The sequence below is a fragment of the Terrapene carolina genome, unplaced genomic scaffold, assembly GCF_002925995.2.
Source record: "Terrapene carolina triunguis isolate 2854851 unplaced genomic scaffold, T_m_triunguis-2.0 Scaffold211, whole genome shotgun sequence".
Lineage (NCBI taxonomy): Eukaryota > Metazoa > Chordata > Testudines > Emydidae > Terrapene > Terrapene triunguis.
In genome coordinates, this window is record NW_020664562.1 from 18,381,740 (window position 1) to 18,399,697 (window position 17,958).

Sequence of the window (17,958 nt, forward strand, 5' to 3'; positions counted from 1 at the left end):
AGTCTGTATCCACAAAAACAATGAGTCCGGTGGCACCTTAAAGACTAACAGATTTATTTGTGCGTAAGCTTTTGTGGGTTAAAAAACCCACCACTTAAGATGCATGGAGTGAAAATTACAGATACAGGCATAAATATATATTGGTACATGAAGAGAAGTGAGTTACCTTACAAGTGGAGAACCAATGTTGAAGGCCAATTTAGTCAGGGTGGATGTTGTCCACTCCCAATAATTGATGAGGAAGTGTCAGTTAAAATGTTTACATATAAAACGATGGGGTCTAAATTAGCTGTTACTACTGGATAGTTCTCTGAAAACATCCACTCAATGTGCAGCGGCAGTCAAAAAAGCGAACAGAATGCTGGGAATAATTAAGAAGGAGTTAGAAAATAGGATGGAAAATATCATGTTGCCTCTCTATAAATCCATGGTACACCCACATCTTGAATACTGTGTGCAGATGTGGTCGCCCCATCTCAAAAAAGATATATTGGAATTGGAAAAGGTTCAGAAAGGAGCCAAAAAAAATGATTAGGGGTATGGCACAGCTTCCGTATGAGGAGAGATTAATAAGACTGGGACTCTTCAGCTTGGAAAAGACAGGGCTAAGGGGAGATTTGATTGAGGTCTATAAAATCATGACTGGTGTAGAGAAAGTAGATAAGGAAGTGTTGTTTACTACTTCTCATAACACCAAATTAAATTAATAGACAGCAGGTTTAAAACAGTAAAAGGAAGCATTTCTTCACACAATGCACAGTCAACCTGTGGAACTCCTTGCCAGAGGATGTTGTGAAGGCCAAGACCATAACAGGGTTCAAAAAAGAACTAGATAAATTCATGAAGGATAGGTCCATCAGTGGCTATTAGCCAGGATGGCAGGAATGGTGTCCCTAGCCTCTGATTGCAGAAGGTGGGAATGAGCGACAAGGGAAGGATCTGTTCATTCCCTCTGGAGCACCTGGCACTGGCCACTGTCGGAAGACAGGATACTGGGCTAGATGGACCTTTGGCCCCAGTAGGGCCATTCTTATATTCTTATTCTTATGTCAATACCAAGAGAGGGAAAATTGCTTTTGTAGTGAGGCAGCCACTCCCAGTCCCTATTCAAGCCCAAATTGATGGTATTAAGTTTGCAAATGAATTGTAGCTCAGCAGTTTTTCTTTGAAGTCTGATTTTGAAGTTTTTTTGGTGAAGAATGGCTACTTTTAAATCTGTTATTGAATGTCCAGGGAGATTGAAGTGTTCTCCTACTGGCTTTTGTATGTTACCATTCCTGATGTCTGATTTGTGTCCATTTATCCTTTTACGTAGAGACTGTCCAGTTTGGCCAATGTATATGGCAGAGGGGCATTGCTGGCACATGATGGTATATATCAAATTAGTAGATGTGCAGGTGAATGAGCCCCTGATGGCATGGTTGGGTCCTATGATGGTGTCGCTAGAGTAGATTTGGGGACAGAGAAGGGTTTGTTACAGGGATTGGTTCCTAGGTTAGTGTTTCTGTGGTGTGGTGTGTAGTTGCTTGTGATTATTTGCTTCAGGTTGGGCGGGGCTGTCTGTAAGCAAGGACTGGCCTGCCTCCCAAGGCCTGTGAGAGTGGGGGGATCGTTTTCCCGGATAGGTTGTAGATTGTTGATGATGTGTTGGAGAGGTTTTAGCTGGGAGCTGTACGTGATGGCCAGTGGTGTTCTGTTATTTTCCTTGTTGGGTTTGTCTTGTAGTAGGTGACTTCTGGGTACCCGTCTCAATCTGTTTCCTCACTTCCCCAGGTGGGTATTGTAGTTTTAAGAACGCTTGATAGAGATCTTGTAGGTGTTTGTCTCTGTCTGAGGGATTGGAGCAAATGCGGTTGTATCTTAGAGCTTGACTGTAGACAATGGATCGTGTGGTGTGTCCTGGATGGAAGCTGGAGGCATGTAGGTAAGTATAGCGGTCAGTAGGTTTCCGGTACAGGGTGGTGTTTATGTGACCATCACTTATTTGCACTGTAGTGTCCAGGAAGTGGATCTCTTGTGTGGACTGATCCAGGCTGAGGTTGATGGTGGGGTGGACAAATGCAAAGTATTCCACTTCGGAAGGAACAATCAGTTGCACACATACAAAATGGGAAACGACTGCCTAGGAAGGAGTACTGCGGAAAGGGATCTGGGGTTTATAGTGGACGATAAGCTAAATATGAGTCAGCAGGGTAACACTGTTGCCAAAAAAGCTAACATAATTCTGGGATGTATTAGCAGGAGTGTTGTAAGTAAGACACAGGAAGTAATTCTAACGCTCTACTCCGTGCTGATTAGGCCTCAGCTGGAGTATTGTGTCCAGTTGGGGCACCACGTTTCAGGAAAGATGTGGACAAATTGGAGAAAGTCCAGAGAAGAGCAACAAAAATGATTAAAGGTCTAGAAAAAATGACCTATGAGGGAAGATAGAAAAAAATGGGTTTGTGTAGTCTGGAAAAGAGAAGACTGAGAGGAGACATAAGAGTTTTCGAGTACATAAAAGGTTGTTACAAAGAGGAGGGAGGAAAATTATTGTTCTTAACTTCTGAGGATAGGACAAGAGGCAATGGGCTTAAATTGCAGCAAAGGCGGTTTAGGTTGGACATTAGTAGAAAAACTTCCTAACTGTCAGGGTGGTTAAGCACTAGAATAAATTGCCTAAAGAGGTTGTGGAATCTCCATCCTTGGGGATTTTTAACAGCAGGTTAGACAAACACTTGTCAGGGATGGTCCAGATAATACTTAGTCCTGCCATGAGTGCAGAGGACAGGATTAGATGACCTCTCGAGGTCCCTTCCAGCCCTATGATTCAGAAAAGGTTGCGAAAGTACTCTTCGGTGAACAGTTAGGGAACAACCTGTCTATAGGGAAGATCATCTAACGTCAGGCAGTTAATGCTGTCCTGAAGTATCTAAGGGCTGGTCTATACTTACCGGGTAGTTCGACGGCTGGGGATCGAAGTTCCGGGTTCGATTTATCGCGTCTGGTCTGGACGCGATAAATCGAACCAGGAAGTGCTCGCCGTCGACTGCGGTACTCCAGCTCAACGAGAGGAGTACCGCGGAGTCGACGGGGAGCCTGCCTGCCGCGTGTGGACCGCGTCTGAACCGCGGTAAGTTCGAAGTAAGGTATGTCGAATTCAGCTACGTTATTCACGTAGCTGAATTTGCGTACCTTACTTCGACTTGGGGGGTAAGTGTAGACCAAGCCTAAATGTTTCTCCTAAATTTTTCATCTTACCTAACTATGGAGGTTCTGATTTGAGACATTTATATCAATCAATTATATTGACCTGGTGCAAGTATGGCTGAGGCAAATGGTTACTTCCTTTATAATCCCTTATGAGAATGAGCCTAGGAGAATGTGCTTACCAAAGCTGTATGCAGTGAGGTCCTTGTTTGGCAAGTTGGAAGAAAAGGGGTTGTTATTGGTACCAGCAGGAGAGGAAGGGGAAAAGTTTACCCAGAAGCAGGTAGGAGCAGGAAGCGGCTGACCCAGGTGATTATTGTGGGGCAGGGAAGGTCCACTGGCCTTCCACCTGACTGGAAGTTGGGGCATTTATACCCTGATTAGTCCCAGAGAAGCTATCTTTTACCTGGATCAGGCTGGCAGCACCCACAGCGCCACCCATGAAATCTGAAAAAAAAACCTGGGTTCCTTCATGACCCACAGTGGGCATTATACTACTTGCCCCTTTTTCCTCAGGGACTGGAGGAAAAAAAAATTTCCCCCACTGCAGATTGGCCAAGGGGTGAGTTTTTCACTTTCCCCACTGCGGGTTTGGGGTGGGGGAAGAGGGTTTAGAGTGTAGTGTCATTATGGAAGGGACTTGGTAATTGGATAAAATAGATTGGAAAATGATTTAAAGGAAAACATCCCTAAGGGAGATGAGGAAGCGGAGTTTTGGGGGTCCTAAGTCTGGTACAAGGGGGAGCCAGCCCCCCTTTTTTTCTAGCCCCCTTAACTCTCTTACGAGAGTCCCAGCAATGCAGTAGCTGGACTTGGTTGAGGATTATGTGGAAATGATTAAGGAAGCAATGATGACCTGCACTGTACAATAGATATTTTAAGTGAATAAAGTTGCCACCCAATTAAACCACATCCAGTGCCTCCTGTCGTTCTTCAGTGTGGCTGGACAATGAGGATATTACTGTGGGAAAGAGATGGGTTTAGCTCTGAATGTGGCAAGGTTATTTGTAGTTCCCATTTTTTTTTCTGACAGTTGGTTGCCCCGAGTGCTCTAAGTCATGCAACATTACAAAATTACAGATAACTAACAGATAGACAGAAACATTAATTTAGTAAAATAAGTAGTGGACCAAATTCCTTCCTTACCCCTGCCTTCATGTATTGCTGTCAATTAAGATAAAAATCAATACATCAAATTGAGCGTTGCATATGCAAATTAGGGATGCATTTATGTGCTCATAATGCAAAAATAATGTACTACATGTCTACACTTCTATAATGGTCTCTTGGTTCTACAGGATGAATAGTGTGAAAATTTCCAAGTTAGAACATGTTGTATTAATGTTTTGGCAGTATGTCTGTGGAAAAATATTTGTTAAACTACGGCTGCATTTTGAAAAGCCTTTTATTTCTTCCTGTTTATGAGTTCATTATGGAAAAGTAAGTTGTCTCAAAGTATTAAGATGGGAAACCATTTATGAAATACATGTTCCATGAAACTGTTGAACAGTTAAAAAAAATATTTTCACTTCTGCTTGGCAATTTTTACGAGTGTGTTCGGTGTAGCTTTTGAATAATACTCATTTTCTGTTTGTGTTTTTGGGGGGTTGTTTTTTTTAAATATATGGCTTGATGTTGAATATAATTTCATTTCACTAAGAGGAGCTACATTTTTGCCATACTGGTAAAGTTACGTTGTGTGTCAGGATAATTGTTAACCATATCTTCAGTGACACATTTAAGTGAAATAGATTTCAGAAGAAATGCCAATTGGTGGTCATCTTCACCCCTCTTCCTTAGGGTATCTGGGTTGATTAAAAACAGAAATTAAGACTTGTTTCTGATTTCTGTTATGCATTTGTTTATTGTTGTCTCTTGTCAAGACTGCTACTGTTCTTGCACATGCTGCGGTAAAGACTTTTATGTGTGTGTGTGTGGAGAGGCTGCTAAGCACTGCTGCATATGTAACGAAGAGAATTAATCTATCACAAAGCAGTGTACTGTGTGCTTCCTGAAAATGTATTACCGCTGAGATGAAATAATTTTATTTTATTTTTTTAAAGATAATTTAAACATTAGTTACTAGAAATTGAGTTACTCGGTGTAGGGAAAGATACTTGGCATATTCATATTTGTAAGTGATGTTTTCTGCTAACTAGATTGAGCTTTCACATGAGAATTGAATAACTATGAAATAAATGGATGTAATAATGCTGCTGTGATTATGCTTTTTCTTGACTGACTTTTGTCCGGTACATGTTAATGTTAATTTGTATTAAATTTTTAGGGATGCCTCATTTGGGAACTGCACATACAATCTCACAATCCTGGATTGCTTGCAGGGAATAAAAAAGGTAATAGCACATCTCCTTACTGTAAAATACAATGATTCTTTAAAAAAAAAATTACCTAGAAATCTGGTGGGTTTTTGTTTTGTTTTGTTTTAATTTGCTGGGAAAGAGTCATACCCTGCCACAAAACTTGAAAGCGTGAGGACTTCCTTTAAATGCAGAGAGTAGGAGAAAGTATTAAACTACTAATTTACTAGTTGGCTACCACCTGAGTTTTACGGACTTCTGAAGATCAGATAATGTGTAGGAACTTGTATGTACACCAAACCTCTTCTGTGTGGAAATGTTTCTGTAACAATTTGTTGGCTCAAATTAAAAATTGGTACAAAGGAATAACTGAGGTCAGTATCCTTACTTATTGAGAAAATAGACTAAGATTTAATTAAAATTATTTAATCTAACTGGTATTTCAAAAATACTATCTTTAACACAGTATTTGTGAATGATGGTGAGAAAATTTAACAGTGCTTAATCCAGTTTTATTACAAGTATTATCTTTATGACCTGTACTAAATAAAATTCTTGGAACAGTGACTTTTATGATTTGATATAGCTTCCCACACTTTCCAAAACTGTTGAAAAAGGAAAATGGTAATGCAATTTTAATAACTTGCTTAGTTTTTGTTGTACCATTATGCAGCAATTTGACTTGAGTATTTCTTCATTTTCAATTTACGGTTTTCAAACTGGATTTTCACTTTATAATTTTTGTGTCAAACTTCTCGAGGAAATTAGTTTTTAAAAAAAGTCAAATGTATAGGTAAGTGTTCTTTTCTATTAGGGATTCAGTGTACAGTGATGATGCATGGGACTGAAGAAATAAGTATTTTCTAGAAAACACATGACAGGATTGTCAGCACCAAAAATTAAAAAACATGAGTCAGGCCCCCTAAAATCAGGAGATTTGTCCTAAAAGTGAGATTATTACAAATATATATATTTGGGAGGGTTATTTACCTTCTGATTTTGGACTGGTAGGATACTCTTGGGTCTTGAGGACTCCCCAGGTAGCAAACCAGAATATATAGTCAGCTTCTTTGAATATTAACCTGATCCTGAATAAGTAATGTACGATGTAGTATGTTACCATTTTATTATATCTTTGCCTTAGTAAAAAGTTAAAAAACAAAAAAAAAAAAAACCTGTACCATACTTATATGTATAAGGGGGTAGAATTAAGGTGGCAGGTGGTACCTTAATGTTACTTAAAGTTCCGAGTTTTCTGATTTGCTCAAATGTGCAAGCTTCAATGTTCTTAGTATAAACTTTTGGATTTTTAAAAATTTTAAACTCAGGCAATTTTATTTTGTTGATTCTTAAATATGCTACAAAATACAAAGGCCTGACAATAGACTATTATGATCAATCTCCTATGTAAGAAACTATCAAAAACATTTTTTATTATTTTTTTTTTTTTAGGCCTTTCAGCATGGATTTTTTGATTTTAAGACATTTGACGTGGATGAATATGAACACTATGAGGTTTGTATATCTTAATATTTAATTCTAGCTTTGCTCAAAGTATGTTAGACTTGCATGTGCAGTGGCATATGCTATGAATTAGAATGCGTGCATAAATAGAAATCAGTTGTAGTGTTGGACTTGGGATTTTATTTTTGTATTCTGACCAATGTAAATGAGTAGTATAAGTTAAAACTGTGGTACACCTCTACCTCGATATAACGCTGTTCTCGGGAGCCAAAAAATCTTATCGGCGTTATAGGTGAAACCGTGTTATATCGAACTTGCTTTGATCCACCAGAGTGCGCTGCTCCTGCCCCCCCTCCCCCCGGAGCACTGCTTTACCGTGTTATATCCGAATTCGTGTTATATCGGGTCGCGTTATATCGGGGTAGAGGTGTATATGTACCAGTGGTGTATTCAATATTAAATTGAATACATACCAAAATCTCTTCTGGAGATTACTTATTAAAAAGGCCACCTTACTTAAATTTATCCAGTGCTTTGATGTACTACTGTATGTATTTCTAGAAAACGCTATATTTTAAAAAATCATTCATGTAGCGAGCACAGAGGCATTGGTGTCCCTTTTTAAGTGTAGTGCTGCAGTTGAGCAGGCTTAAATAAAATAAGTCTAAAGATTTGTAGAAGTGCTTAACTTAAACAGGTCTCTGTGACTCCATTAAAAAGCTGTTTAATTTATTTGAGATAAGATGACAGTTAGAGACATTATCTAAAACTACATTAGAAGCAAGAGGAAGACCAAGGACAAAGTAGGCCCATTACTCAATGGGGGGGGAGGGGGGAGAACAATAACGGAAAATGTGGAAATGGCAGAGGTGCTTAATGACTTCTTTGTTTCACTTTTCACCAAGAAGGTTGGTCATGATTGGACGTCTAAAGTAGTGAATGCCAGTGAAAATGAAGTAGGATCAGAGGCTAAAATAGGGAAAGAACAAGCTAAAAATTACTTCGATAAGTTAGATGACTTCAAGTCACCACGGCCTGATGAAATGCATCCTAGAATACTCAAGGAGCTGACTGAGGAGATATCTGAGCCATTAGTGATTATCTTTGAAAAGTCAAATCTATAAAAAGTGAAATAAGGACAACCAGGGGAATTACAGACCAGTCAGCTTAACTTCTGTACCCGGAAAGATAATGCAGCAAATAATAAAGCAATCAATTTGAAAATATCTGGAAGATAATGAGGTGATAAGTAACAGTCAGCATTGATTTGTCAAGAACAAATCATGTCAAACCAACCTGATAGCTTTCTTTGACAGGGTAACAAGCCTTGTGGTTGGGGGTAAGTGGTAGATGTGGTATATCTTGACTTTAGTAAAGCTTTGGATACTGTCTCGCATGACCTTCTCATAAACTAGGGAAATGCAACCTAGATGGAACTACTATAAGGTGGGTGCATAACTGGTTGGAAAACCATTTCCAGAGAGTAGTTATCGGTGGTTCACAGTCGTGCTGGAAGGAAGGGCATAATGAGTGGGGATCAGTTCTGTTCAATATCTTCATCAATTATTTAGATAATGGCATAGATAGTACACTTATAAAGTTTATGGACAATAACAAGCTGGGAGGTGTTGCAAATGCTTTGGAGGATAAGATTATAATTCAAAATGATTTGGACAAACTGGAGAAATGATCTGAAGTATCTGATGATCTGAAGATGAAATTCAATAAGGACAAATGCCAAGTACTCCATTTTGGAAGGAACAATCAGTTGCACAGATACAAAATGGGAAATGACTGCGTAGGAAGGAGTACTGTGTTGTAAGCAAGACAAAGAAGTAATTCTTCCGCTCTACTCCGTGCTGATTAGGCTTCAGCTTAAGTATTGTCCAGTTCGGGGCACCACATTTCAGGAAAGATGTGGACAAATTGAGGAAAGACCAGAGAAGAGCAACAAAAATGATTAAAGGTCTAAAAACATGACCTATGAGGGAAGATTGAAAAAAATGGCTTTGATTATTCTGTAAAAGGGAAGACTGAGAGGGGACATAAGAGTTTTCATGTACATAAAAGGTTGTTACAAGGAGGAGGGAGGAAAATTGTTCTTCTTAATCTCTGAGTTAGGACAAGAAGCAATGGGTTTAAATTGCAGCAAGGGAGGTTTAGGTTGGACATTAGGAAAAACTTCCTAACTGTCAAGGTGGTTAAGCACTGGAATAAATTGCCTAAAGAGGTTGTGGAATCTCCATCCTTGGAGATTTTTAAGAGCAGGTTAGACGAACACCTGTCAGGGATGGTCCAGATAATACTTAGTCCTGCCATGAGTGCAGGGGACTGGACTAGATGACCTCTTGAAGTCCCTTCCAGTCCTGTGATTCTATGATATGAGTTAAGATCCCTCTGAAGTACAAGAGACAGTAGGAAATGGGCAAGAAGAATGTCCATGGAAAAGTTAGTTGAGTTTTTAGTTTGCAGGGAGTAAAATGACAGACAAACCTTGAACTCAGTATTGAACATTCAGCATTCACCAAATTGAGTTCTCCCATCCCTCCTACCATCTAGCTGTTCCCACAATTTTAAAAATCTTTGAAAGAGGTTTTTCTAAGTACAGTAGTGTGCTGTTGTGTATAGACTGATACACAATTTTGTTCTCCACGACAGCAGCCTTTGTTGCATTGCTCAGCATTTTTTGTTATAGTTACTATATTTTATGTTGAGCAAGTAATCTTTATTCTGTTTACTCTTTGTATACTATAGTAAAAGGCTTGTTCTAAAAACAAAAGATAGTTGATTGAAAAAAGAAGGTTCTTGGGAATATGTACATGCCCGGTCAAGTTTCTCTAGCACGGTGTGTACATAATAGTATAAACTAGTAATCTGTGTACAAAGTGTTCCATTCTTTGTTAATGTTTACATTTGAGATTATTCACTTTTGAAGAATGAGAATGTGGAATATGTTATTTAAAGGAACACTGCTGCCTTGGATTAATTTTGACCTACTTAAAGAAATGAGAATCTGGGAGCCTCTTCAATTTCCTCTTCTTGCATTCTTTCAGGTTTGCCCATTTAAAAAGTGTCTGTGTTCTCCTTTCTCCAGTTCTCCCCAACTCTTTCATAACCAAATGCCACTTACCTTTATACTTGCACTTCTCCAGTGTAAACACTGAGCATGCACACCAACTAACCTGCTGTGTGTATTTATTCAGTCCAGATACTTCCAGTATGTGAAGCTAAAAATGTAAACACTTACGTATTTTTTTGGCACGGTCACAAATGTGATGACTTGTAGTGTAGATGTGGGAGTTGTTTTAAGAATAATTTTAAACGGACAGATATGCAAGAGTAATGGATGTAGAAACCAATTCTCATTCATTGTCCTACACAGGCCCAAGCTTATATATTGTTCCCTTTTCATTGAATTAGACAGAAAATACTGAATTTATAATGGTATTTTAGGTTCTTATCAGCTATCTCCAGTTATCTGTCAGCTGTATATTTGTTCAGGTAGGTTAAAAATTGAGGTGTGGATGATGTCCCTTTTTAAGTACAAAGAATTCAGTATTCATGAATACAGCTGACAACATTGAGTTATCAAGTGAAAAACGTTCTTATATAAAATTCTGCTCAATCTACTGAGGTTACAGACATTGGTATAAATTTGTTTGTTTCTGCTGTTTGCCAGGTAAGAAGTCAGGCCACCAGTCCTTATGCTCCTATTTACTTCAGCATGAGTTTTACTTGTGGGAGGACCCTGGAGTCAATTGTAATGGGGTAGCCAGGCAAATAGTTTACAAATTACCTACAGTGATGGACATACTCAGAACTTTTTACTTGGCGAGATTTTATGTGGGGTGGCGAGCTAGTCTACTGAATATATCATCTACTCATAAATGATATAAAAATCTTCATACAACATGCAAACAGAGTGTCATTGCAAAAAATGTCATGTGTAGAGCAACTATATTGTCAAACTGGGAATGAACCCATCTGTAATTTTTTTAAGAAGCCTTAGAGATTAGGGAAGCCTTGGGTTATGTATCTCAGAGATGTTTTCAGATTTGGCTGGCTGAGGGAGCAATGGAAGAATTCCAGGATTACAGATTAGTTGTGAAGCCTGAGTTTAAAAATAAACAAAACACTTTTGTTTCTCGTGTTAGAGGAACATGCAATCTTGTAGTTTCTTTTAAAGAAAACCCTCTTTCAGCGTTTAATATCCTCTTATTGATTTATAGTTGGGTTTGTTTACTGACTCATCAGAGCCATGCCAGTACATGGATTACAACTTTCACAAGGAAAAAAGGAAATTATTATTTTGAGAGCTAATTTGTCTTAATTTGTTTACTATTAATTCATTTTTTGCCATTGTTAATGATGTGGCAGATTTCCATAGCCTTTGATAATGCAGAAATGTCTTAGGTCAGGTGTAGAAAGGTTTGCCTATTTTAAGATCTCTCCAAAGTAGGCTTTTCTAAGATTACCTTTACTATCATGTAAATTTCTGGCAAATAGCTTCATATATGGCTGGTTTATCCCATTTTCTGAGCCAAATAGTTACGTCTGAAATGCTTTGCTCATATGATTTCTATAGAGAGGATACAGTTATTTTAAAAAAAAGTATTATTCAGGAATAGATTTTTAACAGTTGTGCATTAATTTTAAAATATTTTTCCTTTCTTCTCTCCTAAAATGCTCAATAGCGGGTAGAAAATGGTGACTTCAACTGGATTGTTCCAGGAAAATTTTTAGCATTTAGTGGACCTCATCCAAAAACCAAAATTGAAAATGGTATGTTTTTCTTGTCAATCATATGTCAAAACATTGTATTTTTTTTTATAACCCTGCTGTTCCTTAGTATGATTAGTCTTTATTTCCAATCTCTGGCGTATTTGTGAAGAGAGTAGTTAAGGGCTAGATTATGTTTAAAGAAAACCCAAAGTTACATTGATTCCAGTAGGTGGATTGATAGGTTGATGTTTTTTGTGTGTTTGTTTTTGGTTTTGTTTTTTGTCAGTTTGGTTAGAATTTGGTATAGAGTTTTCACATCATAGGACTTAATTTCATTCAATGACAATCAGAAGAGATCTGTGGAATTCACTCAGTAAGTGACTCAGAAATTTGAGGTGGTTCCCTACTTTTCTTCCTGAAACTGACAACTGATCTCACTTCTATGCAGAATTAAAGGTGAACTACAAAGGGGGAAATGAAGAAAAAAGGGTGCAAGACCAGATTCTTTATATTATATAAAAAAGCCCTGAAGGGTTTAAAAATGCTTGTTTTTACATTAGAAATTCAGGTGTTGCCTATTGAAGATTCTGTAGATGATGGAGAAACTAGTAGGTTTTATAACATTAGAGAGAGCAAGGAGGTGAAACCTGATTGAGAGGGGAAGGGATTTTTATTCATACTACTTAAAGGGGAAGAGTCAACTAGAAATCTAGTTAGTTTTTAAAAAATTGGTTATAGGTAGTTTTTTTGCTACACCTACCCCTCCGTTTCCCTGCCAATTTATGTGGTTTTTAAAGTCACACTTTCTAATTTTAATGGTCTCTTTCCAGCTGCTGTATTTAATATAAACACGCATACAAATTAAAATGGAAACTGATTAGCTATACAGGGAAACGGAAACCGCAAAGTACTGTCAATGTATTGAGTACATGAACTGAGAAAAAACATTTTTTTTTAACTTTTCAGTTACAATCATTACCTGCAGTGTGTACTTTCACAGATGTGATTTATAAGTTGCTCCTTTAAAATACTGGCGTGGAGGGATGGGGGTGGTCCAACTGGCAGCCAGTGGGAAGGATCCAGCCCTCAGGATGATTGTGCCTAGCCCCCAAAAGCATCCAGCCCTGCACCATTTTTCTCTACAAAATTGGCATCCTCAACACAGCATGACCTCACACGTATGGTGCATGCAAGATCATGCTGCATGGACACCGTTTTGTAGAGCAAAATGGCATCCTCTGCACAACATGACCTTCCACGTACTGTACGTGCAAGGTCACGCCTCATGGAAGACACTATTTTGTTCATGTACGTTGCCTGCAGAGGTGCTACACAGCTACGAATGCAGCCCACAGTACTGAAAAGGTTGGACCATCGTATGAAGTCTGAATACTTTAGAGGGTGTGAGCAGCCACATTGCAAAGCCATCCCGAAGTTACTGTGTCCTTCCTGGTGCTGCAGCCACCTGTGTGTCACCAGGACTTATGGGAGCATATCTCATGATTCTTTGTGTTGGAGTAAGCTGAGCCGTTCTTTAACGCTTTCCCAGTGAATTATAGAACTTGTCTGTCTTCTGGGCATACAGAGGCATTGTGGCAAGGCAATGAAGGACTGTAATTGCTTGAGTGATTTAACTTGCATTCTCATTGCAAAGTCGGTGAGCTCTTCGAGTGATTGCACATATCTATTCTACTGTAGGTATGTATGTACCTCATGCGCAGTTGTCGGGGAACTTTATCCCTCAGCAATATCCACTGGGGTGGCACAAGCACTCTCCACCATCGCACACCACTGCATGCAGGTATAAGAATATGGAGTTGCAGCCAACCGCCCTTCAGTTCCTTCTTACCACTGTGATGGTTGTTAGAGCACTTCTGGTCTTGCTGTCGCAACCTTTTCCCTCACTTTTGGTATATAATTGCTTTGTTCTCTTAGCAGTCAGTTAGGTATAGAGTATAGTTAGTGCTAGTGATAGGCTTCAGTGTTAGGTCCTTTTTGGGCCAGATTTGAATCTCAGTACTGGTACCAGAGCCATGCCTTGCACTCTGTGGTTTAAATCTTGCAAGTTGTGTGCCAGGCTGATGCGGGTCAGCAGGCTGATGCGGGTCAGCAACCTGCACCCCAGCTGCCTAAAATGTTGGGGGAATCCCACATCAAGGACAAATAAAGGATTTAAGCCTCACTCTAAAAAAGATAGTGCAGCCAGATGTAAGTGTCTCCTTATGGAGATGGCACCCTGCCCTCCATCAGAGCCCTCGGGTTCAGAGCGTATTCCAAGTGCTGCACCTTCAGTCTGGAGCACACTACCTGAGATGTCTTTGGCACCTCGTTCTTTACCCCAGTACCAAAGAAGAGAACCATATCTTCCAAGGACTTGGTACTCTGTTCAGAAAGAGCATTGGTACCAAGACCATCTAGAGGCTAAGGCTCTGGGAGAGAGACTGAGGGGGAGCATTCCCCAGAGCATTCCACATCTAGAAAGGGGGGATTGTCGACTCTGGAATTTGTTCCGGGTCCATCGAGGCTGATCCCTGATGTTCTTATGCAAAAAGTTCAGATTCAAGACCTAGTTCTGATACCAATGACGCCAGAGGCATATGCAGCCACTAGAGAATTACTCAACTTTTCGGAACAGGTATCCCTGGCAGTCCAGAAATGGTTTCAGCTGGTACCAGTGACTATGGTTCCTATACCATCTCTAAAAGAGCATGTGGTATTGATGACCTCTATGTTTCTGGCACCTAAGAGGCAGTACAATTCATGGGCAAACCACCATTAATATCCCCAGTACTGTCATTCTCTGGCTCAGCTTATTTTATTTCCTATCCACATGGGTTCTGCTCCACTGTTATCATAGGACTCCGAGTCATTTTCTTCAGACTCAGAAGTGGGGTCTTTTTGTGTCCCATGCAAGACAGGATGCATACCCTCCATCAGAGCTTTGGAGTTCATGGGTCTCTCATCAGTTCCAGCAGTGGGCACATCTCAAGAAACAAAGGCCTGTGCAAGTATGGGCCCAGACCATGTCCGAGGCCTTTCTGGACATCGAGTGTTCCTCCCCCTACTAGGACCTCCCTTCACCCATCTGAGTTGACTTCTCGGGGGGAGGGTCAGCACCACAGGCAACATTCTCTTGACATATGGTACCAAGCAACTGGAAATTGCTCAGACAGCTCCTCGACCACAGGAGACAGACCAGACATCGCCTCAGCATTCTGGTGCATCATCTTCCTTATCACCAAATGAGATTATAGAGATGGTGAGTGATTCACCACCATTGGAGGATTGCAGGATTCACCAAGAACTGCTTAAAAGGGTGGCTTTGGTGTTAGACATTCAGGGGAAGAGGTCCGCAAGAAATGCCACAAACTAGTGAATAAATTAGCTTCGATGGGAGCCTCCTGAGTTGCACTCCCAATTAATGAAGCAATTGGTAGACCCCTACTTCCTTTCCTTACCTTCTTCCTACAGTGAAACAGGCAGAGAGGAGAGCCTATGTCCCTTCTAAGGGTTTTGAACACCTCTACTCTCACCCAGCCCCAGGCTCTTTGGTGGTGTCAGTAGCTAATGAGCAGGAGAGATAGGGGCATCAAGTCTTCACACCAAAGGGGAAGGAGTTGAAGAGACTGGACTTGTTTGGCCGTACATTTTATTCAACAGGAGGGGTGCAACTTACAGTTGCTAACCAGCAAACTCCTCTGAGTTGCTATGACTACCTTCTGGGAAAACATCATGAAGTTTAAAGACAGGCTAATGGAAGATTCCAGGCAAGAGTTCAGTGTGATGGTGGAGAAGGGCAAGCTGATGGTCAGGATCAATTGGATTCAGCAGACTCAGCAGTTTGTTCCATGGTGTCTGCCATATCTATGAGGCAGTGTTCATGGCTGCAGTCTACTGGTCTTCTCCTGAAGTATAACAGGCCATTCAAGATCTGCCCTTTAAAGGTCCCTTCCTCTTTTCGGAAAAGATGGACAATAAGCTATATAGTCTAAAAGGTTCCAGGGCAGCTCTGAAGTCGCTTGGAATCTATACACCAGCGACAAAGAGGAAGCTTTTTGCCTCAGCCGCAAGACTTGCTGAGAAAAAGGGGCAGAAATTATAGGATACAACTACCTCCTTACTCCTCCTTTGTGGCAGCAGATTCCTCTTGTCCAGCAGTCCCTTCTAAAAACACATTTTTGACAGGTTTGTTGAGGGCAATATGCCAGTTCCTACAGGCCCATCTGTTCCTTCCAATATGTTTTCCCAATCCTCTGTCCCACTTCCTCCATGCTCTTCAGGGACGCTCTCAGAAGACCATTCTTCAGCAGGAGGTTCAATCTCTCCTTCTAGCAGTAGCCATAGAGGAAGTTCCTCTGTTTCTCAGGGGGAAGAGTTTTTGTTCTTGCTATTTCCTTATTCCCAAAGCAAAAGATGGTTTCAGGTCTATTTTAGATCTGAGAGTGTTAAATAAATACCTGAAGAAAATAAAGTTCCACATGGCCACCCTAGCTTCCATTATTCCTTCCCTAGAACAAAGGAATCAGTATGCTGCCCTCAACTTAAAGGAGGTTTACTTTCATATAGTGACCTGTCCAGATCAACAGAAGATTCTCAGGTTCATAGTGAGTGGAACCCACTACCAAGTTACAGTACTTCCATTCAGCCTATCAACAGCCTTCCCACCAGGGCTACAACTGGTTTAACTCCACTGGGTGGAATAAATGGCAGCAGGGGAATAAATGTGGGCTGTGTGAGGTCCCTCCAAAATGCCAAAGTGGCTAGCTTTTGATGCCCACTGTGTTCCATGGAGTACCCTACCATCAATGACCTTTGTCTGCTTTGCTCCCCACACTGTTCATCCTCTGTCATCTAAGGCTTCCCTCCTCACTGATCCTCCAATCCTCAAGCTGCAGATAGTCAGGTACTTTAAATTGCTTGTTTGAATTTGAGGAGGATCAGCTCATTTCCCACCCCACTGCCAAAGCAACACTCTAAGCATGGAGGACAGGTCTCTTTTCTTCTCCTTTTCTGGGTTTGCAATTCTAAGGCAATTAGCACTTTTCTAAAATAAGCAAACATAAAACAGCAGACCTGTCTCTTCTTTTAAGGATACCCCTTGGCATAACATTTTTCTCAGGCCTCAGCCGATGGAGGGAAACTTTCCTCCCACTCTGAACATTTTAATGCAGATGATCTGAGTTGCTTATTCGCTAATGAAGACGTGGAGGAATGCTTCATTTGAGCCATTTGCCTGTCAGATAGCCAACCAGTAACCCAATCTCTCCAGGACCCTCTCAAAATGAGATTTAGGAAAAGCAGATCAGTTTTCCTCATTCTAGAATCTCTTGAAGATTGTTGATTCAGGTGGTCCATTAATAAGATCTCTCTGACATACCAAGTCTAATTGGATAAGGTGTGCTTCCATCTATGAAGAACAGGTCATAATGCTCAAAGCCAGCATCTGTAAAACATTTTGCCTCATAGATCTTTTTGTTTAGTCTTATGATTGATGTGACATTATGCTTCCTGAAATAGGGAAAGTAGGCTTCAGGTGCGTGAAGAGGATAACCTAAAAGAAGCAAAAAATGATTACACATTAGTAAATCACTGAAAACTACTTGACACACACACAAATTCTTTTCTGTTCCAAAGATTGGTTCATCCTTTCTTAATCTTAATAGGACCTGATCTGATGAAAATAAATTCTGATCCCAGCTGATGAGGTGGGTCCTCCAGAAGATTTTATGGGCTGTGGAAAATCAAATATTCCCATAAAAGTGGTTTTAATCATCTTCTATTGCTTTACATATGGTTATAGCATGCACAGTATCTGCATGAATGGCTCTGTCCATCATCCACTCCTTATTTCACTCCAGAAAAAGAGGCCCCATAGAAATAAAGGAGACTAAAAAAGCTGGATTTTGTCAAGATGACAATACCTGTCCTCTTCAATGACACCTCTTGTGACATTGCCAGTTTCTTGTTGGATCTCTTCTCTGCAACACAGTAGGTCAAAGAAGTATATGCCTTTGGACACTAGATACAGGCACCCCTTCTAGGGGCATCCTGGTTTGATATAGCAAAACTCTTTAGTTCCTACAAAAAGCCCTTAAGGAATCCTCTGACCTCAATAAAACGTCCCTCTATCGATCCCTGTGAACCCCTTGAGGGAACATCAGAACACTTTCCTGAAACCATGACTTCCATCCCTCTCAAAACCACCAATCTTTTTGTCAATTGAATTTCCTGGCATGGTGAACTTTTATTTTCCAGCACCAGAGGG

The 17,958-nt window shown here is 40.2% G+C and overlaps 1 protein-coding gene across 1 annotated transcript in view; it reads left to right on the plus strand.

The window, feature by feature from the left end:
• The window catches only part of LOC112108746 (dual specificity protein phosphatase CDC14A), a 118,871-nt gene that overhangs the window by 72,942 nt on the left and 27,971 nt on the right, over nt 1–17,958 (plus strand). The window contains exons 6-8 of the mRNA XM_026656053.2: nt 5,477–5,543; nt 6,960–7,022; nt 11,666–11,753. Of these exons, the coding sequence (XP_026511838.2) occupies nt 5,477–5,543; nt 6,960–7,022; nt 11,666–11,753 (218 nt within the window). The remainder of the gene's footprint in view (nt 1–5,476; nt 5,544–6,959; nt 7,023–11,665; nt 11,754–17,958) is intronic.